This window comes from Aphelocoma coerulescens, chromosome 2, assembly GCF_041296385.1.
Source record: "Aphelocoma coerulescens isolate FSJ_1873_10779 chromosome 2, UR_Acoe_1.0, whole genome shotgun sequence".
Taxonomy (NCBI): domain Eukaryota; kingdom Metazoa; phylum Chordata; class Aves; order Passeriformes; family Corvidae; genus Aphelocoma; species Aphelocoma coerulescens.
The window spans coordinates 9,765,121-9,779,820 of record NC_091015.1 but is presented as its reverse complement, the minus strand read 5'-3'; the positions used below and the strand labels follow the sequence as shown (position 1 = coordinate 9,779,820).

Genomic DNA, 14,700 nt, shown 5'->3' with positions numbered 1-14,700 from the left:
CCTGGCATTTTCTCCTGCAAATTTTGGCTTGAGAGAAGTCACTTGGCAGACTTTCACACTTCATGCTGTACACACTTCAGAGTTACTCAGTAGGATGTGACTGTTCCAAATGAATGTGCTGTTACCCCTATTCTTTCCTTATCCACCAATACTGGCTCCAGTGCATGTGGCAAGTTAATATCCCTTGTGTGTGTGGTGTGTGCACTCTGCTGCATTAAGTCTGCAAATAAATCTGCAATAACAGGCTTCTGTCTGTTACCTTTATAGGTAAGCCTCTAAGTAATCATCTGCCTGAAAAAATGTATGTTAAGTTCAGCAAAAGCCTATGTTTTCTAACATTTCTTTTTTATTCCTTTTTAAAAAGATATTAGATAAAATTTTCCTACATTTTTATTTCACCACTGTCAGTTCCTTTCACTCCCTTCACCTGTCATTTCAAACAAAATGTTAAATACAGAGGGACATGTAATTGCTATGATCATGGTTTATTTATTAGTATCCCAAATTCTACAGCCTGTGTTAGAGAAGACACAGAAATTAATTGAACTTGAAAATCTTAGAACCAAATTTTTAGGCAAAAGAAGAAGACTTCCACCAATACATGACAACAGAGATTTATAGCAGTGAGACAGACACTGCCTAGTTAGGTACCCCACCTCCAGATTTTGTGCTTTGGGATGGAGTTAGTTTAAAACACCAAAATTCTCATTCACACAGTGATACAAATTTTTCTCTAGATTAATTTATTCTAAGATGTGTGCATTTGATGCAGCTGTTTATGTAGCTGGAGTTACAGTTTTTAGCACACATTGTTGCTCTGAAGGTATAGATTCCAACTGTTCCCTTACTTCAGTATGGACGTGTTATGTGTAATGTGCAGTTTTTAGACCACACCAAAGAATCCAACACCAGAAGGAATGGTGACCAGGAGAAGCCAAAAGTCAAGGTTGAAGAAATAATTACGATATACTGAGTTTTATACTTCAGTTTTCTGGACTGGTTAGCTTCTGATCATAATAATTTTTTATGCAAGTGCCTTTCTATAAAGTAAAACATGAAATAAAATACAAAATAAAATAATGCCACTGTTCCGTCCTAGAGGGCTGTAATGAGAATTAGACCGCAGGGATTCAGCTGGACTAGCTGATCTCCAGAAGTATCTTCCAACCCCAGCTATTCTGTGATTCCTTCATTCCTAATGTCAGCATTAATATCCAATGCAGTCAGATGCTTGTGAGAGGCCCTTTTTGTGCTTGATTGGAGTAGACAGATCAGCTGTGCAACAATCTTCTCTAACCACAATTCAGACAGAAAATACTGAAAGCTGAGGTGAGGGACAAGGGAGGGTCAAAACTGTGTCTGGGCTTCCAGTTGTGAATCCATGTGACAATTTAGGACAGTTTGATTGCAGCAAATCACATCCAGTGTCCCATCCTGCTGGGAAGTCTGTCCTCAGCTGAAGTAGTGGAAGGAGGATATTTCTGAAAACTGGGGCTTTCCAAGACTTTTGCCAGCCAGAGAAGCACTGGTGGGCATACAGTTATTGCTGAACATGGCAAACCTGGTGCTGCAGAGCACAATAGGTCTGGTGCTGCAGAGTTGAGGGCTTCTGGAGGGAGGTGCACGACTCCCACTGCTGACCTGACTCTTTTCTGACTTGGTAAGCATTTCTTTGTGCTGCATATTGAGTGGAGAATTCAAAGATCACCATTCTATTTGTTTTCTTTGCAGGTGAATTTTATACTTTTCATTAGCATTATAAGAATCTTACTTCAGAAGTTAAGATCTCCAGATGTTGGAGGAAATGACCAGTCACAGTACAAGTAAGTCATACTTTTAGATATTATAGACAGAACCAAAATAATCTCTTTAGGATTTCATCTGCTGAAAACCAACATCTGCTGTGTTAATACAATTGCATTTAATTTAGAACTACTTTTAGATATGGTTTAGTAAATATAACTGTGCTGAAATGGAGATAAATATATTTTTTTCAAACACTAAATTCAGTAAAAAATATTTAATTTCATAAAGACCAATAAGCTATTCTTGAATTTGAGTTTAATCCATGAATCAATATGCTGATACAAAATACACCAAGAGTATTATCTTTCTTTTGATACATAAATATTTCATTTTGACATAAGAAAAGTTTCAAAATCAAAACATTTTCCTTCAACCTCCTTAAAACCTTTTTTTTTAATTTCTAAAATACTTAAATATATTTTAAGAGCTGAAAAGAACTTACATTGTTACCAAACACTTTTATATTAAGTATAGTGTTTTATATTGATTTAAAATGCCATCTTTACTTTTCTAGAGGAAAATGATTGTTTCTGGCTTAGATCAACTTCATTTCTGTTCAGACTTCTTTTATGTTTTGGTTTGAACATCAAATCATAAAACATCTCTTTGTTTCCACATCTTTAAAATCAAGGGATGTTTGGGCACAATTCAAATACATTGCTAAAATTGATTTTGTTCTTTATTGCCCTGTCTGTTATTGTTGTCTATTTTAAGAGCTGCTGGATATGTCATAATCTGCAATCAAGAGTCTGTTTCAGCAGGTCTTATTTTAAAGCTCAGACGCAGACACTGCCAGTTCGGGGTGTCAATATGGTACTTCAGTGGCAAAAGCCAACATGAACACTGAAAATCCAAAGCCGTGCGAGTGGCCTTTGAAAATGTGCTCCTGGATAACACTTTTCCTTCATTTAAAAAATACTGAATTCCTGTTCTAAAAGCTGATAAAACATGGTATGCAGAAGTAAAGAATATCCTTAAAGCCAAGAGAAGCAGGACCTTATGTGTTTTGTAGACAATGTGATGTGTTTGATGCAAAAAGTGAAGAATTCTGATGTGACACAGAAAAGTCAACACAACAGGACTGACAGGCACCTTTGTTTTGCAGAGCTACAAGGGTCTTGTTTTGTGTTTGCTGATTCAATTATCTAAACATGTGGGAAAACTTAATGACTCTAGGTGAAATTGTGTGGTTGCCACATTATTATTTGGCAAAATGGCCAACCTATAGGCAGGAAATTCCTTCAAGTTTACTTCTTGTGACATAAACTTTTCTTTCCTTCCATGTGGTATTTATTTATCTTTTGAAAATGGGGCATTCTCTTCCCTTCAGTCCCACCATTTTCCACAATTTACTGTAGCACTTCATAATATGAAATATTCACATTAATAGCAACCTTGTCCTGCATTATTCAGCCCTGCAAATTCTTTGCTTTTAGCATTTGATTGCCTGATTAAGTTTGTATTTCTGGTCTTTAGCTGATACCCGTGGGAAAGTAGATTAACCTCCTCAAGAAACTGCATCTACAGAGCAAATTAAAGATCTGGGAGGCTCATTTTTAGAATTGCAAATGTATTTTCTAAAATGCAGAGAAGAATAAGGCTATTTTGTTTGTCCCTTTCTTTCACTAAAATATAAGTCCAGTATAGCGAAAGTAGCATCAACTAGACAAAAATTATTAAACGAATCATGGAGTGAAAGTGAAATACGAATCTAAAATGAATACTACTCATGCAAGTCGCCATTTTTCTTCCCTTCCTCTGAACCTGCTTGTACCTGGTTCCATCCTTTTTGTTGTTCATTTTACTTTTGCAATGGATAAGGCTAAGTTCAAATAAAATCAGTTTTCCATTTCACTTGGGAAACCAGGAAATTTGCTGCCAATGTCATCTCCTCCAGCAGTAAATTAATGTCTTCTGCTAAGGAAAACCTATTTGTCCTGCTTCTGGTATCATCTTTAGATGTGGGGGGTTTACTATTATTGAGAAATGTACTGTCAGAAATTATTATTTCCACATAAACAGATGCAGCCCCTGGGACATTATGAACAAGGCAAGGCCATGAAGACAGACAGAGAAAAAATAAAACTACTTGAAATACCTAAACTTTTCTGTTAAAATAGGTGAATTCACAACAGCATCCTTTCATTGTTGAATCAAGTTATATTCATCAAGACAGTGATGAATTATGGAACTCAACATTATAACTTCTCAAATTTTATATGATACCAGACATCCAAAATTGTGCATGACTGGCCCTGTATAATATATAAAACTGATGTTATTAGAGTGAAATAAATGACAGATAAGGTAAAAGTAGCAATTTATCATTTCAGTAGTTTCATGAGCTGTTTGTCAGAGCAGTTCTGCTTAGAAATTTAAAGATCTCTTTCCTTAACTTCAGTAGTGTTTTCTGCTAAAATTCGTTATGTAATTGACAACACTGAAAAATATTTAATGGTGTATGCTTAATACCATCAGTAAAGCTATGAAGTTTCAGTATTTGGGGCTCATGAAAATCTCACCGTTGAGATTATTCTGGATTACATTTCCTAGGTACTGTTTGCATATTGCATGTGTGCAAAGCACAGACTAACCATACAGTTAAGGAAAGGAAATTAACAGCAATTAACCTCAAAAGAGAGATTTTACCTTCCATGCTTGAGGACCTGTCAGTATGACTTTGCAGGAAGGCATCATTCCTTTGCACTTTGGACACTCTGAAGTTTTAATGCCAGGTAAAAAATATTTTGAGAGATAGGAGCAGCTCATGACATTTTGTCAGATGTGGTCCTGTGGAATAATGCAGGAAAACCCCATGCCCAAGAACCATGCCATGTAACCAGGCTGGGAAGGGGCTGTGTGTCAGACACAGTGGAGGACAGGTCCTACACCCCACTGCTGTACAGAGGGCAGCGGAAAAGGGGCTTTTACAGAGGCCCTGCCACCTTCCTCCAGCTTTTGGCAGAGTGCAAGGTCAAGTACAACATGGAATTGCACATGCCAGAGTTACTATGTGGGCAATCTCATTGCAAGCCTGAAAGGAAAACAATTGGTAATAAATTATTGTTACTGTTTATGAATCCTAAATCATACGAGGTTTATGTAAATGGCATTGCATCAAGTTCTTATCTCAGTAAAACGAGCTCATCATTAAATTTCAGCTTTTTCTCTTTTCTTTACCCAGGAGACTTGCAAAATCCACATTGTTGCTTATTCCATTGTTTGGAGTTCACTACACAGTGTTTGCTCTATTTCCTGACCGCAGTTCCAACAATTATAAAATAATCTTTGAGTTGTGTTTGGGATCTTTTCAGGTAAATTTTAAGGTTTTTATTTAAAAAAAGTTTTATTGACCTAGATGAGTGGTGCCTACTAACTAAGGAATATTGTCTCTTTCCAGGGGTTGATTGTTGCAGTCCTGTATTGCTTTTTGAACAGTGAAGTAAGTCTCACCTTTCCTACTGAGAATGTTAAATATTGGTTTTAGTAAATGTATAAGTGTCCCTATAATTCTGCTCTGATACATGAAACTGTTTTAGAAGGTGTTTGCGTTCCCATTAATGGAATATATTTGTGACAAGTTTTTATGCAACAGGAGAAATCAGTGTAGTTGGGTGAAGAGTTTCAAGAGCTGTTTAAAATCTAATTCCTTGCAAACTGAGATGTTAGTGTCTTCTGTTATTTAACATGATCGAATCTAGCTCTGTTAGAAGCAATGTGGGTTGCACAAGTGAGGAGGAACAAGCCTGGAAATTTATCCGGAACTGGAAACACCATTTAGTAAGTATTTAGGGGTGATATTCTGTCAGTATCTAAACCTCAGAACAGCAACAGATTTTCAGAAGTGCTCAGCATGTCATAGTTTTCATAGTCTCAACTGAGAAAGATGCAAGGAATTCCTTTTGATTTCAGCCACCATGCAGTGTCTGACAGAAGGAATCTGTCTGAAGAAGACACCTGCCTGCACAGAGAATTAACATTCAGCTCTCCTGAGTGCTATTCTGGTCTTTGATATTCCATGAGATGCTTGATTTTGGGCTAATCGTTTGATTCTGTGCCTTGAGTACATGTGATAAATAGCTCGATACCAAAAGCTATTGTTGCAGCACAAGTGATACAAAACTGATTTTTAAAGTGGCCTTGGGGCACCTCTTCACAGACAGCGTAGGCAGTCTTTGCCTCAGTTATGTGAACTCGGTAAAAACTGATTGGATACTCTAGAGGGAAGGGATGCCATCTAGAGGGATCATGACAGGCTTGTGGAGAGGGGGAGAAGAACCTCAAAGAGGTTCAATGGGGCCAAGTTCAAGGTCCTGCCTCTGGGTCTATGCAGTGCTAACTGAGGGATGACGGGGTTGAGAGCTGTCCAGCAGAGAAGAACTTGGGGATGAAGAATGGACCGTGAGCTGTCAATGTGCACTTGCCATCCAAAAAGCCAACTGTATTCAGCCTCAAAAGAAGCATGGCCAGCAGGTCAAGAGAGGTGAATTGTCACCAGTAAGAGACAGATATGGACCTGTTAGAGCAAGTCCAGAGGAGGCCACAAAAATTCTCAGAAGGCTGGAACACCTCTCCCATGAAGACAAGCTGAGGGAGTAGGGATTGTTCAGCTTGGAGAGGAGAAGGATCTGGGAAGCTTTATAGCACCTTACAGTACATAAAGGGGGGATTATCAAGAAGATGGCGAAAAACTTCTTAGCAGGGCCTGTAGTGGCAGGACAAGGGATGACACTTTTAAACTGATATGTGGTAGATTTAGGAAGGAAAAAATCTTTTCTTTGGAGACACTGTAACAGGTTGCCCAGAGAAGCTGTGGGTGCCCCATCCCTGGAAGTGTTCAAGGCCAGGCTGGATGGTGCTCTGAGCAACCTGGTCTGGTGGAACGTGTCCCTGCCCATGGAAGGGGGTAGAACTACATAATCTTTAACAGTTTGTACCAATCCAAACCATCCTATGATTCTGTTCCTAGAGATCCCCATGTGACAGCCAACAGACGTGGAAAAGTTCCTCACATAAAAGAAGATTTTCAGCTCGTATTGTGCATTTTCTTTTTAACACAGGTGCAGGGGGAGCTGAAAAGAAAGTGGCGAAGTTTGTGCTGGAAGCAGACAGCAGGCAGAGATTACAGACTCCACAGCTCGTCCATTTCTCGAAATGGATCAGAAAGTGTTTCCCAACTCCACCGGAATTCAAGAGCTCACTCATTTATGCAGACAGAGACCACCATGATATAAATGAGCTAGGTCCCCCAAAACATGAAAAACTGTGGGATATATCATTCATTATGCAGCTTGATGTGATATTTTATAAAATGTACAGTTTCGTGCTTTGCTTTTATACATGTTGGTATTTGGGGAATTGGTTTGTGCAGCCAACCTGTTAATAACAGAGAAGCCTGCCCCATGGATACTTTCTGTTTTGTTTAAATGGTTTTCAAATTAATTCTGATATTCTCTTGCGGTTTACTAGCCGTAACAATTCAAAAATTCATTGTTCATAAAAGTCCCTTTGCCTTCCAACACAGCTGCAAAATCAATGCAGGGTGTCCTGCTCAATGCAGACTGCTTTGCCACATGTAAGGGTTAAGATGGGAAGCAAGAAAATTTCTTACACTTGATTTATACTTAAGGAAACATTGCCTTAAGGATTAGGAAATTCTTTTCTAATTATGGAAAATAAAATTAGAAAAAAAAAATCTAAGACCATAATTAACCACAGTGGGAGTTTAGCGTGCTAATCCAGGAAATCATGAACATGATTTACACAGGGGGAAAAAGGTAGTAATTCTAGGCTAATGGTATAAATTTCAGAGATTACTTTCTACAGAGTTCAATTCCAATCCTGTTGTTACTTTCAAAAGTGCCTAGTTTAATGTTTGAGTGCAGAATGTAGGGCTACCTTTGCAGTCCATACAGAAAAGACTACTATATCAGTTTTGAATAAAACTGCACCATTTCCCAATAGTGCTAATGCAATCATCAGTTGTTTTTCTGTTTTAAGTCAGAAATTGTGTTGATCTTTCAACACATGAAGCATGTGCATGAAGCAATTTTCTGAAGGAGGTATGTTTTATTGCTAAAGCAGCCTGGCATAGGATAAACGGCCTTGGATAGCTCATTACACAGTAAAAACACTGTTTTTTTACAGTTATTATCACTGAAATATGTCTCTAGGAATACATATTTGACTGCAAAACACAAGGACTATTGCAGTGAAGTTACAGCTCACATTTAACAAAAAATGTAAATTCTTTTAGGTTTATTCGGTTCTATATCTATCTGAAATGACTCAAAATTTAGTCCTGACCATGACTCCAGAAAAACAAAATTAGACAGAATCCCTAAAAATTACCATAAAAGGCATAAAGAAGGAATCTTCAACAATGCCAAGCCTACTTAAAAAAAAAAAAAAAAGGCAGAGAACTGACAGAGTCTTATAAAAATACACAAAACATTTCCACTCTTTAAAAGAAATAAACCAAATTATGTTTTCTTCCCATGTCACGTTTAACCATATCCACCCTACATTGCAAGTGGGAATACAGTGTATTTGCATGAGTACCTCCATACAAGCCATTGCCCTCTTATTTCAGATAACAGATTGTATGGAGCCAGCAGAATCCAAGGTCCCTACTCTTGTCAGATAAAGTTAAGAACAGCAGCAAGGGCGTCTCTTGGCAGGCATATTTGTACATCCGTGAAAATATTACCAGTACTGGGAATATTGTCAGCAGGTGTCAAAGTGTCCCTACAACTCTTGGTCTGATTTAATCCAGCAGTTTATCAGTCAAACACAATTTTTTTTAATGGGATTGCCCTGGAGTGATAGAAAGTTTTATCAGACCAAAGATAGAGAGGCCCCCATGTAGTTCACATGACTACTGCAGAATGTGGTATTACATGACACCAGTAGGCATCATTTGAGTTAAACAACAATCACTCAGTGAATTGTTACTCACAAAACTCGAATTTAGAGAAGCTATTGATCAATTCCAGGTCATTCAGAGTGTTTTCTGCTTGGCAAAGTACCTATGAGATTCTGGATTCTGGAAGTAGGCTGCTCAATGACGTTCCCATGGGGTCTTAAAGATGTCCCCCTACACATGTATTTAAATATATTCCCAAAGACTCTAGACTGAGGAAACACTGCTAAACTTTAGTATTTTTCCTGGATTTCTGGAAAAACTTATCACAAACTCTTAACTGCAAATTTATGAAGACCCATTGGAGCTTTGGGAGTTGCTTTTATACCTAAATTAAACACATCAGTGCACTTTAGGCTTCTTTGTCTGAAGCGTCATTGGGACTGCTCAGCTCCCTGAGATGTGATGTGCAGGATGTTCTTTTTTCCCTAAATTTCTAGGGTACAAAGGCACATGTGACAAGCTTTCAAGTGTGCTCATCTTTTTGCTCAAATGAGGTTATGTGAGCGAGTTGACACACAGACAGAATCATAGCACAGAAACAGAGGTTTCAAGCCGTCATTTCCATCAGTCTGTTCTGCAGGATGCATCACCAATTATACATGTTTATAACACATTGTATCCTAGAGAAAACTTTGTCCTAATTAAGTGAGCATGGAGACAATCTGCATTTTTAATTATTTCTGGGTTATAAAAAAGAAAAGCCTTAATAAGGAAATACATTTTATATTGCAACAAACTAGCATTGTTTCCTCTAACAGGGTGCAGATGCGTTTGGGCTTGATTCTACTTTTCATGTAAGGTGAAATGCCACATGAGACAATGAAGTTTTCCCAGTGGGGGAACACAGAGGTATCACTAAGTTTGTAAAGGACTGTGTGGACATGCAAGGAATGGCACACAGGGGACAGAGGTGCTGTATGTATTTTTCTTTCAAACCAATGAAAAGTACGGTACTTTGGAGAACCTCATGTCTCTATTAATAATCTAAATACAGATAATTTGAATATTGTTTTGTGAGACAGTTTAACCTCATAACGCTTTGTGTAGAGGGCACTGTGCTCACTTGCTTTTACTCCCATAAAATTTCTGATTTCCAAATAACTTTATGCAAAGTTACAGCATCAACCCTATCATCACCAGTTTGACTTACAGCTGCCTTTTCATGCACAGATACACATTATATAAAAATTTCTGTAAAAGGTGCAGAACAGTTTGACAAATGTAGGACTTGATCAGTGTTTTGCATCTTTACAACACCCAGAACGAGACAGCTTCTCATGGTATTGTCTTCCATTGCATTTTACCAAGGAGTATGGGATTAGATGTTTTTTCTCTGTGTTGTGGTGACTCTAAAGAGTCAAAAGAACAATGCAATGAAACATCATAGCCTTCTGTCATCCCTAATCCTAGTTCTCACTCAGTCCTACCAACGTCAGGGGAGGAAGTAGAGGCTTCAAGGCAAGTGTAACCTTTCCCTACACCTCCCCTTCTTTATTCCTTTACTTCATTTTTCCCTTTGGTTCCATCAGGGTCCAAACTGAGTTGTAAAGTTTTCAGAGCAGGAAACTGGGTGTTTTTGTCTATTCCCACTGAAAAGACAGTAGCAGAACTTGTATTTACTGAGCAAGAATGGTTCAGTTCACTCCCAGTACTGTGGTTAATTGTTGTGCTTTACCTCCCCTGGAGGCACCATTAATTCTGAGTGATTTCTGTCAGCATTACCTGCTGCTGATGCCTGAGGAACACAGTGACAGCTTGCTCTCCACTTACTAACCACAACTTAAAAATATATATGGACACTGACTTAAATTTTCCTCTGCAGAGTCAATTTCAGCTGGGTGCTTGATAAACTCAGGTGAAATTCATCTGACCTGGTTTTGGTGTCTAAAAGCTGCATGCTTGTGTCTGAGCTAAAGACTCTTTTGAAGTGCCTTCCATAGTCATCATAGAGAAATAGGCACTAGTTGAAGATGATTCCTTCCATGTTCAACGGGGCATCTGAGGTAGGTAAGCTGGACCTAGTTTTCTCTGTACTTACTATAAAATGAGCCTGGGGTAGCTGGCTAGTACTTAAATTTCTCACTCCATATTCTGAATTAAGTAAGATGTATCCCTCCAGATCATGAAGTTACCTGGGCAACGTTACATAGATACTTCTTTTTAAGCCAGTTAACTAGGGTTGGCCTAACTCATCCTCCAAGAAATGTGCAGTGTAGTTCAAAAGGTCAGGTACTGGAGTATCCCACAATTCGTTTGGTCAGCTGTCCGTTCCTTCCATGATAAAGCCCATAGTTTTATGTCCCATTTTGATTTGCCTGGCCTCAGCTTCCAACCAATGTTTGTTGTTTTGGCTTAGGTGTTTGGCTTTTTGACTTTTGTAGAGGAACCATATGCTAAAAGACAGTGCTTTAGAGTACCTGAAATTCTCTTAATGCTGCAGGTAGCCAGCTGAGGAATACCCACTTAAAGCTTGTCATGGAACTGTACTGTAGCAGCAATAGATAATTGGCGGCAAAGAGCATTTCAAAGAACTTCTTACAGTGAAGTTGGAGCCAGCCTACCCCACTCTGTAGCATCTGCTCCACGTCCTGATTCACCCCAGGCTTCCTTTTGTCTTTAACACAATGAAGGGAAAAGCAACAGGCATAGACCCTCAGCAAACCAGAGACTGTCTGGGGCAGATTGATGAAATAAGGCATTGACACACTCCACGTGCAAAGACTAAGATGAATCATCTGCATCATTTGTCTCCTATTTTTCTAAAAATCATCTTCTGTTATCTGTGAATTTGCCCAGTCCAGCAAAGCAATTTGGAATAAAGTCCAAATTCAGTCTATACAGATTTTTTTCAGACATCCCTAATGAAAAATCAAGTACTAAATATGTCTGATAAAAAGAAAGACCTGGCAAGTAACCTGCAGAGAAAGCTGCTATGTGTATAAGGGTCACTGCTTGAACAATTACTGTCTGTGCATAGTGATACAGGAAATACCTTTACCAACAGAAGTACCTTCGTGTTACCATGAGTGCCTATATAAGCTCTGGGCTGTCAGTACTACCCTGACATGATCAAATACAGAAGTTAGGATGCAGTGCTATTCTGTCTATTAAAAAAAAAATTTCTTTAAAAAAACAAAGGAGTTCTAACATGTATGTTACAAGAGGGTAACATTTAAAAGGAGCATTCTGTGATATGGTTTAACCACTCTGTGTTGAATCTGGTTCTGCCCAATGATAGCAGGTTGTATTTAAATCTAAGCCAGGAACATGTCCATTGTCAGCTAAAAAAGTGACAGAAATGTCCCAAATCCCTCTGTTTCCCAAAGCACTGTCATAAGTTTATGACCTGCAGCTTTTTTTGTCCTGGCACATTAGTATGAGTATTACTTCAAAATTCTCTTTTGTCATCTTTGTTATAACTTTATATCTGTCAAGTATGGTAAAAATTAAAGATGATGTAAATGAATGTGATTATTTTTTACAAAATGTACAGATTATGATGTTGTATAGATTAATGTGTGTAAATAGGTTTCATACTGTAATTCTCTATGGTTTTCTTCTGGTTTTGCTCTTTTGTTTTTTTCTGGTTTCAGTTTTTAATGTCACATACCTAACAGCCTTCTCTGAGATGTTATATATAAAGCTGTGAACAAATAAGTGTTTACATCTTTATGCTATACAGATAATAGTAGTCAATAACACCATAATGGACTGAAGAGGAATCAGAGAATAAAAATTTTAAAAGTTTTGCACAAAATTCTGTTACTTACGATTTTTAAAAATTGTGTAAAATCATGGATTTTTCTTACTGATTCAGTGGGTCATGCTGAAGGATGTGGCTAAGTTAATACTTTACTTTTTAATTCAGCAGCTGTTAGACACACATGTAAAAGAAAAACAGCCCCTAGCTTCACTGAGCTTTCTGCAACCTAGGTGTGCTTACAGGGGCATGAGAATGGCACCCACCTAGAGCAGATCCAGGTGATCCCATATGTTGTGTATGGCACCATCTCCATGGCCAGCAGCTATTTTTGATTTATCACAGCTTGCTCAAAACTCGACTGCGCAGTTATCTGTCAGAAGTACAGTATAATGCAGTGAGAACAAAGGAGAGCTGTAGAGACAACACCATATATCATGGTTTTTCCCCCAAAATTTATGTATCTATTCCTATACCTGTAATGGGAATGGGCACAGGGAAGAGTGGCAGTGGTGTGTTGCTGGTGGGGCCAGAGAGAGAGGGGAGTACATGTGGGGGAGGAGGTGGCACCTCATGGGGCAGTACTTGCCCTGGCAGCAACACTGAGCAGGGACAGAGGGTGGAGCCCTGTTTTAGTGTCTCTCATGGACCAGAGAGTCCATCTCCTTCTGTGTGTGTCTCTATGAATCACAGAAGCCACACCACCCAGAGGGCTCTTCTGAGCCTTTGGGACACCTGAGCTCTCATCCTCTCCCCCCTTATGTGAGTGCTTGTAGGGGCTGCATCAGTCTGGACCCTTTGGCAACTCACAGCATGTCTGCAAAGAACTTCAGTGTCCTCGCCCACATGCATGTCCTCTCTCCCTCAGAGCTAAAGGGGCAGCCCCACAACCAGATTACTTTGAGGTCTGCAGGTGAGCTGCTCTGGAGCTGCTAAGCAGGACAGCCAGGGTAAAGATGAACATGGACACTGGATCAGTTCCCATCAGTTCTGGTAACAGCACCTGCAGGTTTCCATGGCAAGTCAAATGGAGAAGTGGGTCCCTTACAAAAGTTCTGGATAATTAGAGAAATGGTTATCCCCAGAATACAAGCAGTGTACTGTGGAGGGGAAGAGTAAGGGAGCCTGCACTCCAGAAGCAGCTAAAAGAAGCAAACACTTCTCTGGCAGCTCCTGCATGGTCACACTGGGCAGTGTCAGCTGCAGGAGTCTCTCTGTGCTCATGTCCCCTGGTCCAGAGGCAGCTGCCAATACAGCACAAAGCTCCCTTTCCTCTGATTGCACCAAGGAGCTTCTAGCTGGGACATTTGAAAAGGTAAAGGAGATCAGTAGATGGGAGGGTGGAAGAGTCAGAAGGACCATCTGTCTTCCCTTCATTTCTGTAAGAGAGCTGAACCAAAGAACTACAGCAGATAGTAAGAGAAAAGGTATTGCAAATTCTGTGTGTGTGTGTTTAAGTTTGGTATGGATTGTAGAATGAGGTTACTTTTAAAGAACACCTTAATATAGATTGGGATATATTATGAGCTAGCTGACATGCAATTTAGGTTGACTTACTGTATCAAACAATTTAATAAGTAAGCATATGTTACATCAAAATATAGACTTTTCACACAGGACAAATAAATATTTTTCATGTAATATCCTATGAAGTACTCTAGGATATTCCATTAAATATGGATATTGGATTTGGAAGACAACAGAAATCGAAATGAAGAGCGGTGCTTTATGTTGAAATCCTTCTGGATTTCTCAGTTGGTGCCTTTGTAATTGAGACTGCTTCTCAACACAATCCTCTTAAACTGTGAAATTCTCTGTTCAGAAAGGCTTTATTTAGTAATAGCCCTTGGCCATTGCTTATCCCTGGTTTCCTGCTTATACTCTTCACCTGCTCTTAATTAGTGCCTTGGGCTTTGCCTGCCTGTCCCTGTAGGATATGAAAAAATAGTGAGGGAAATAATGAGGGAATCAGTAAGCAAGTTTATAACAGTATAATTAATAATGGATCCTGACTACAAGGGGACATTTTGTTTTACAGAACTGCATTCACGAGAAGCAATTTGAAAATTAAAATGTAATCTGAGTAATACACAAAATTGTGCTATAGAGGATGATTGTGCCTTAGCCAGGTGATGAATTGGACGATTTAATCATTCCTGCAGATTATAGGTTCTGTTATTCAGATAAGTACCAAAATCATATGGCCTGTTTCAAAAAACACTTAACTTGACCTTATTACTCAAAAACAAAAACATGAAGAAAAACATTG

General features: G+C 38.8%; 1 protein-coding gene and 1 long non-coding RNA gene across 4 annotated transcripts in view; both read left to right on the top strand.

Moving 5' to 3' along the window:
- The window catches only part of VIPR2 (vasoactive intestinal peptide receptor 2), a 51,491-nt gene extending 39,003 nt beyond the window's left edge, over positions 1–12,488 (top strand). The window contains exons 10-14 of one of the 2 annotated variants that reach the window (XR_011148937.1): positions 1,732–1,823; positions 4,991–5,120; positions 5,207–5,248; positions 6,867–10,738; positions 11,172–12,488. Coding sequence is in view for 1 of the 2 variants with exons in the window: in XM_069006430.1 (XP_068862531.1) it covers positions 1,732–1,823; positions 4,991–5,120; positions 5,207–5,248; positions 6,867–7,040 (438 nt within the window). In the remaining variant the exon portion in view is untranslated. Of the gene's footprint in view, positions 1–1,731; positions 1,824–4,990; positions 5,121–5,206; positions 5,249–6,866 lie in introns of both variants that reach the window. The other variant, XM_069006430.1, reaches the window with a different exon arrangement.
- Positions 12,489–13,642: 1,154 nt separating this feature from the next.
- LOC138106220 (uncharacterized) overlaps positions 13,643–14,700 on the top strand; it is a 38,265-nt gene continuing 37,207 nt past the window's right edge. The window contains exon 1 of one of the 2 annotated variants that reach the window (XR_011148935.1): positions 13,643–13,746. This is a non-coding gene — a long non-coding RNA (uncharacterized lncRNA). The other variant, XR_011148936.1, reaches the window with a different exon arrangement.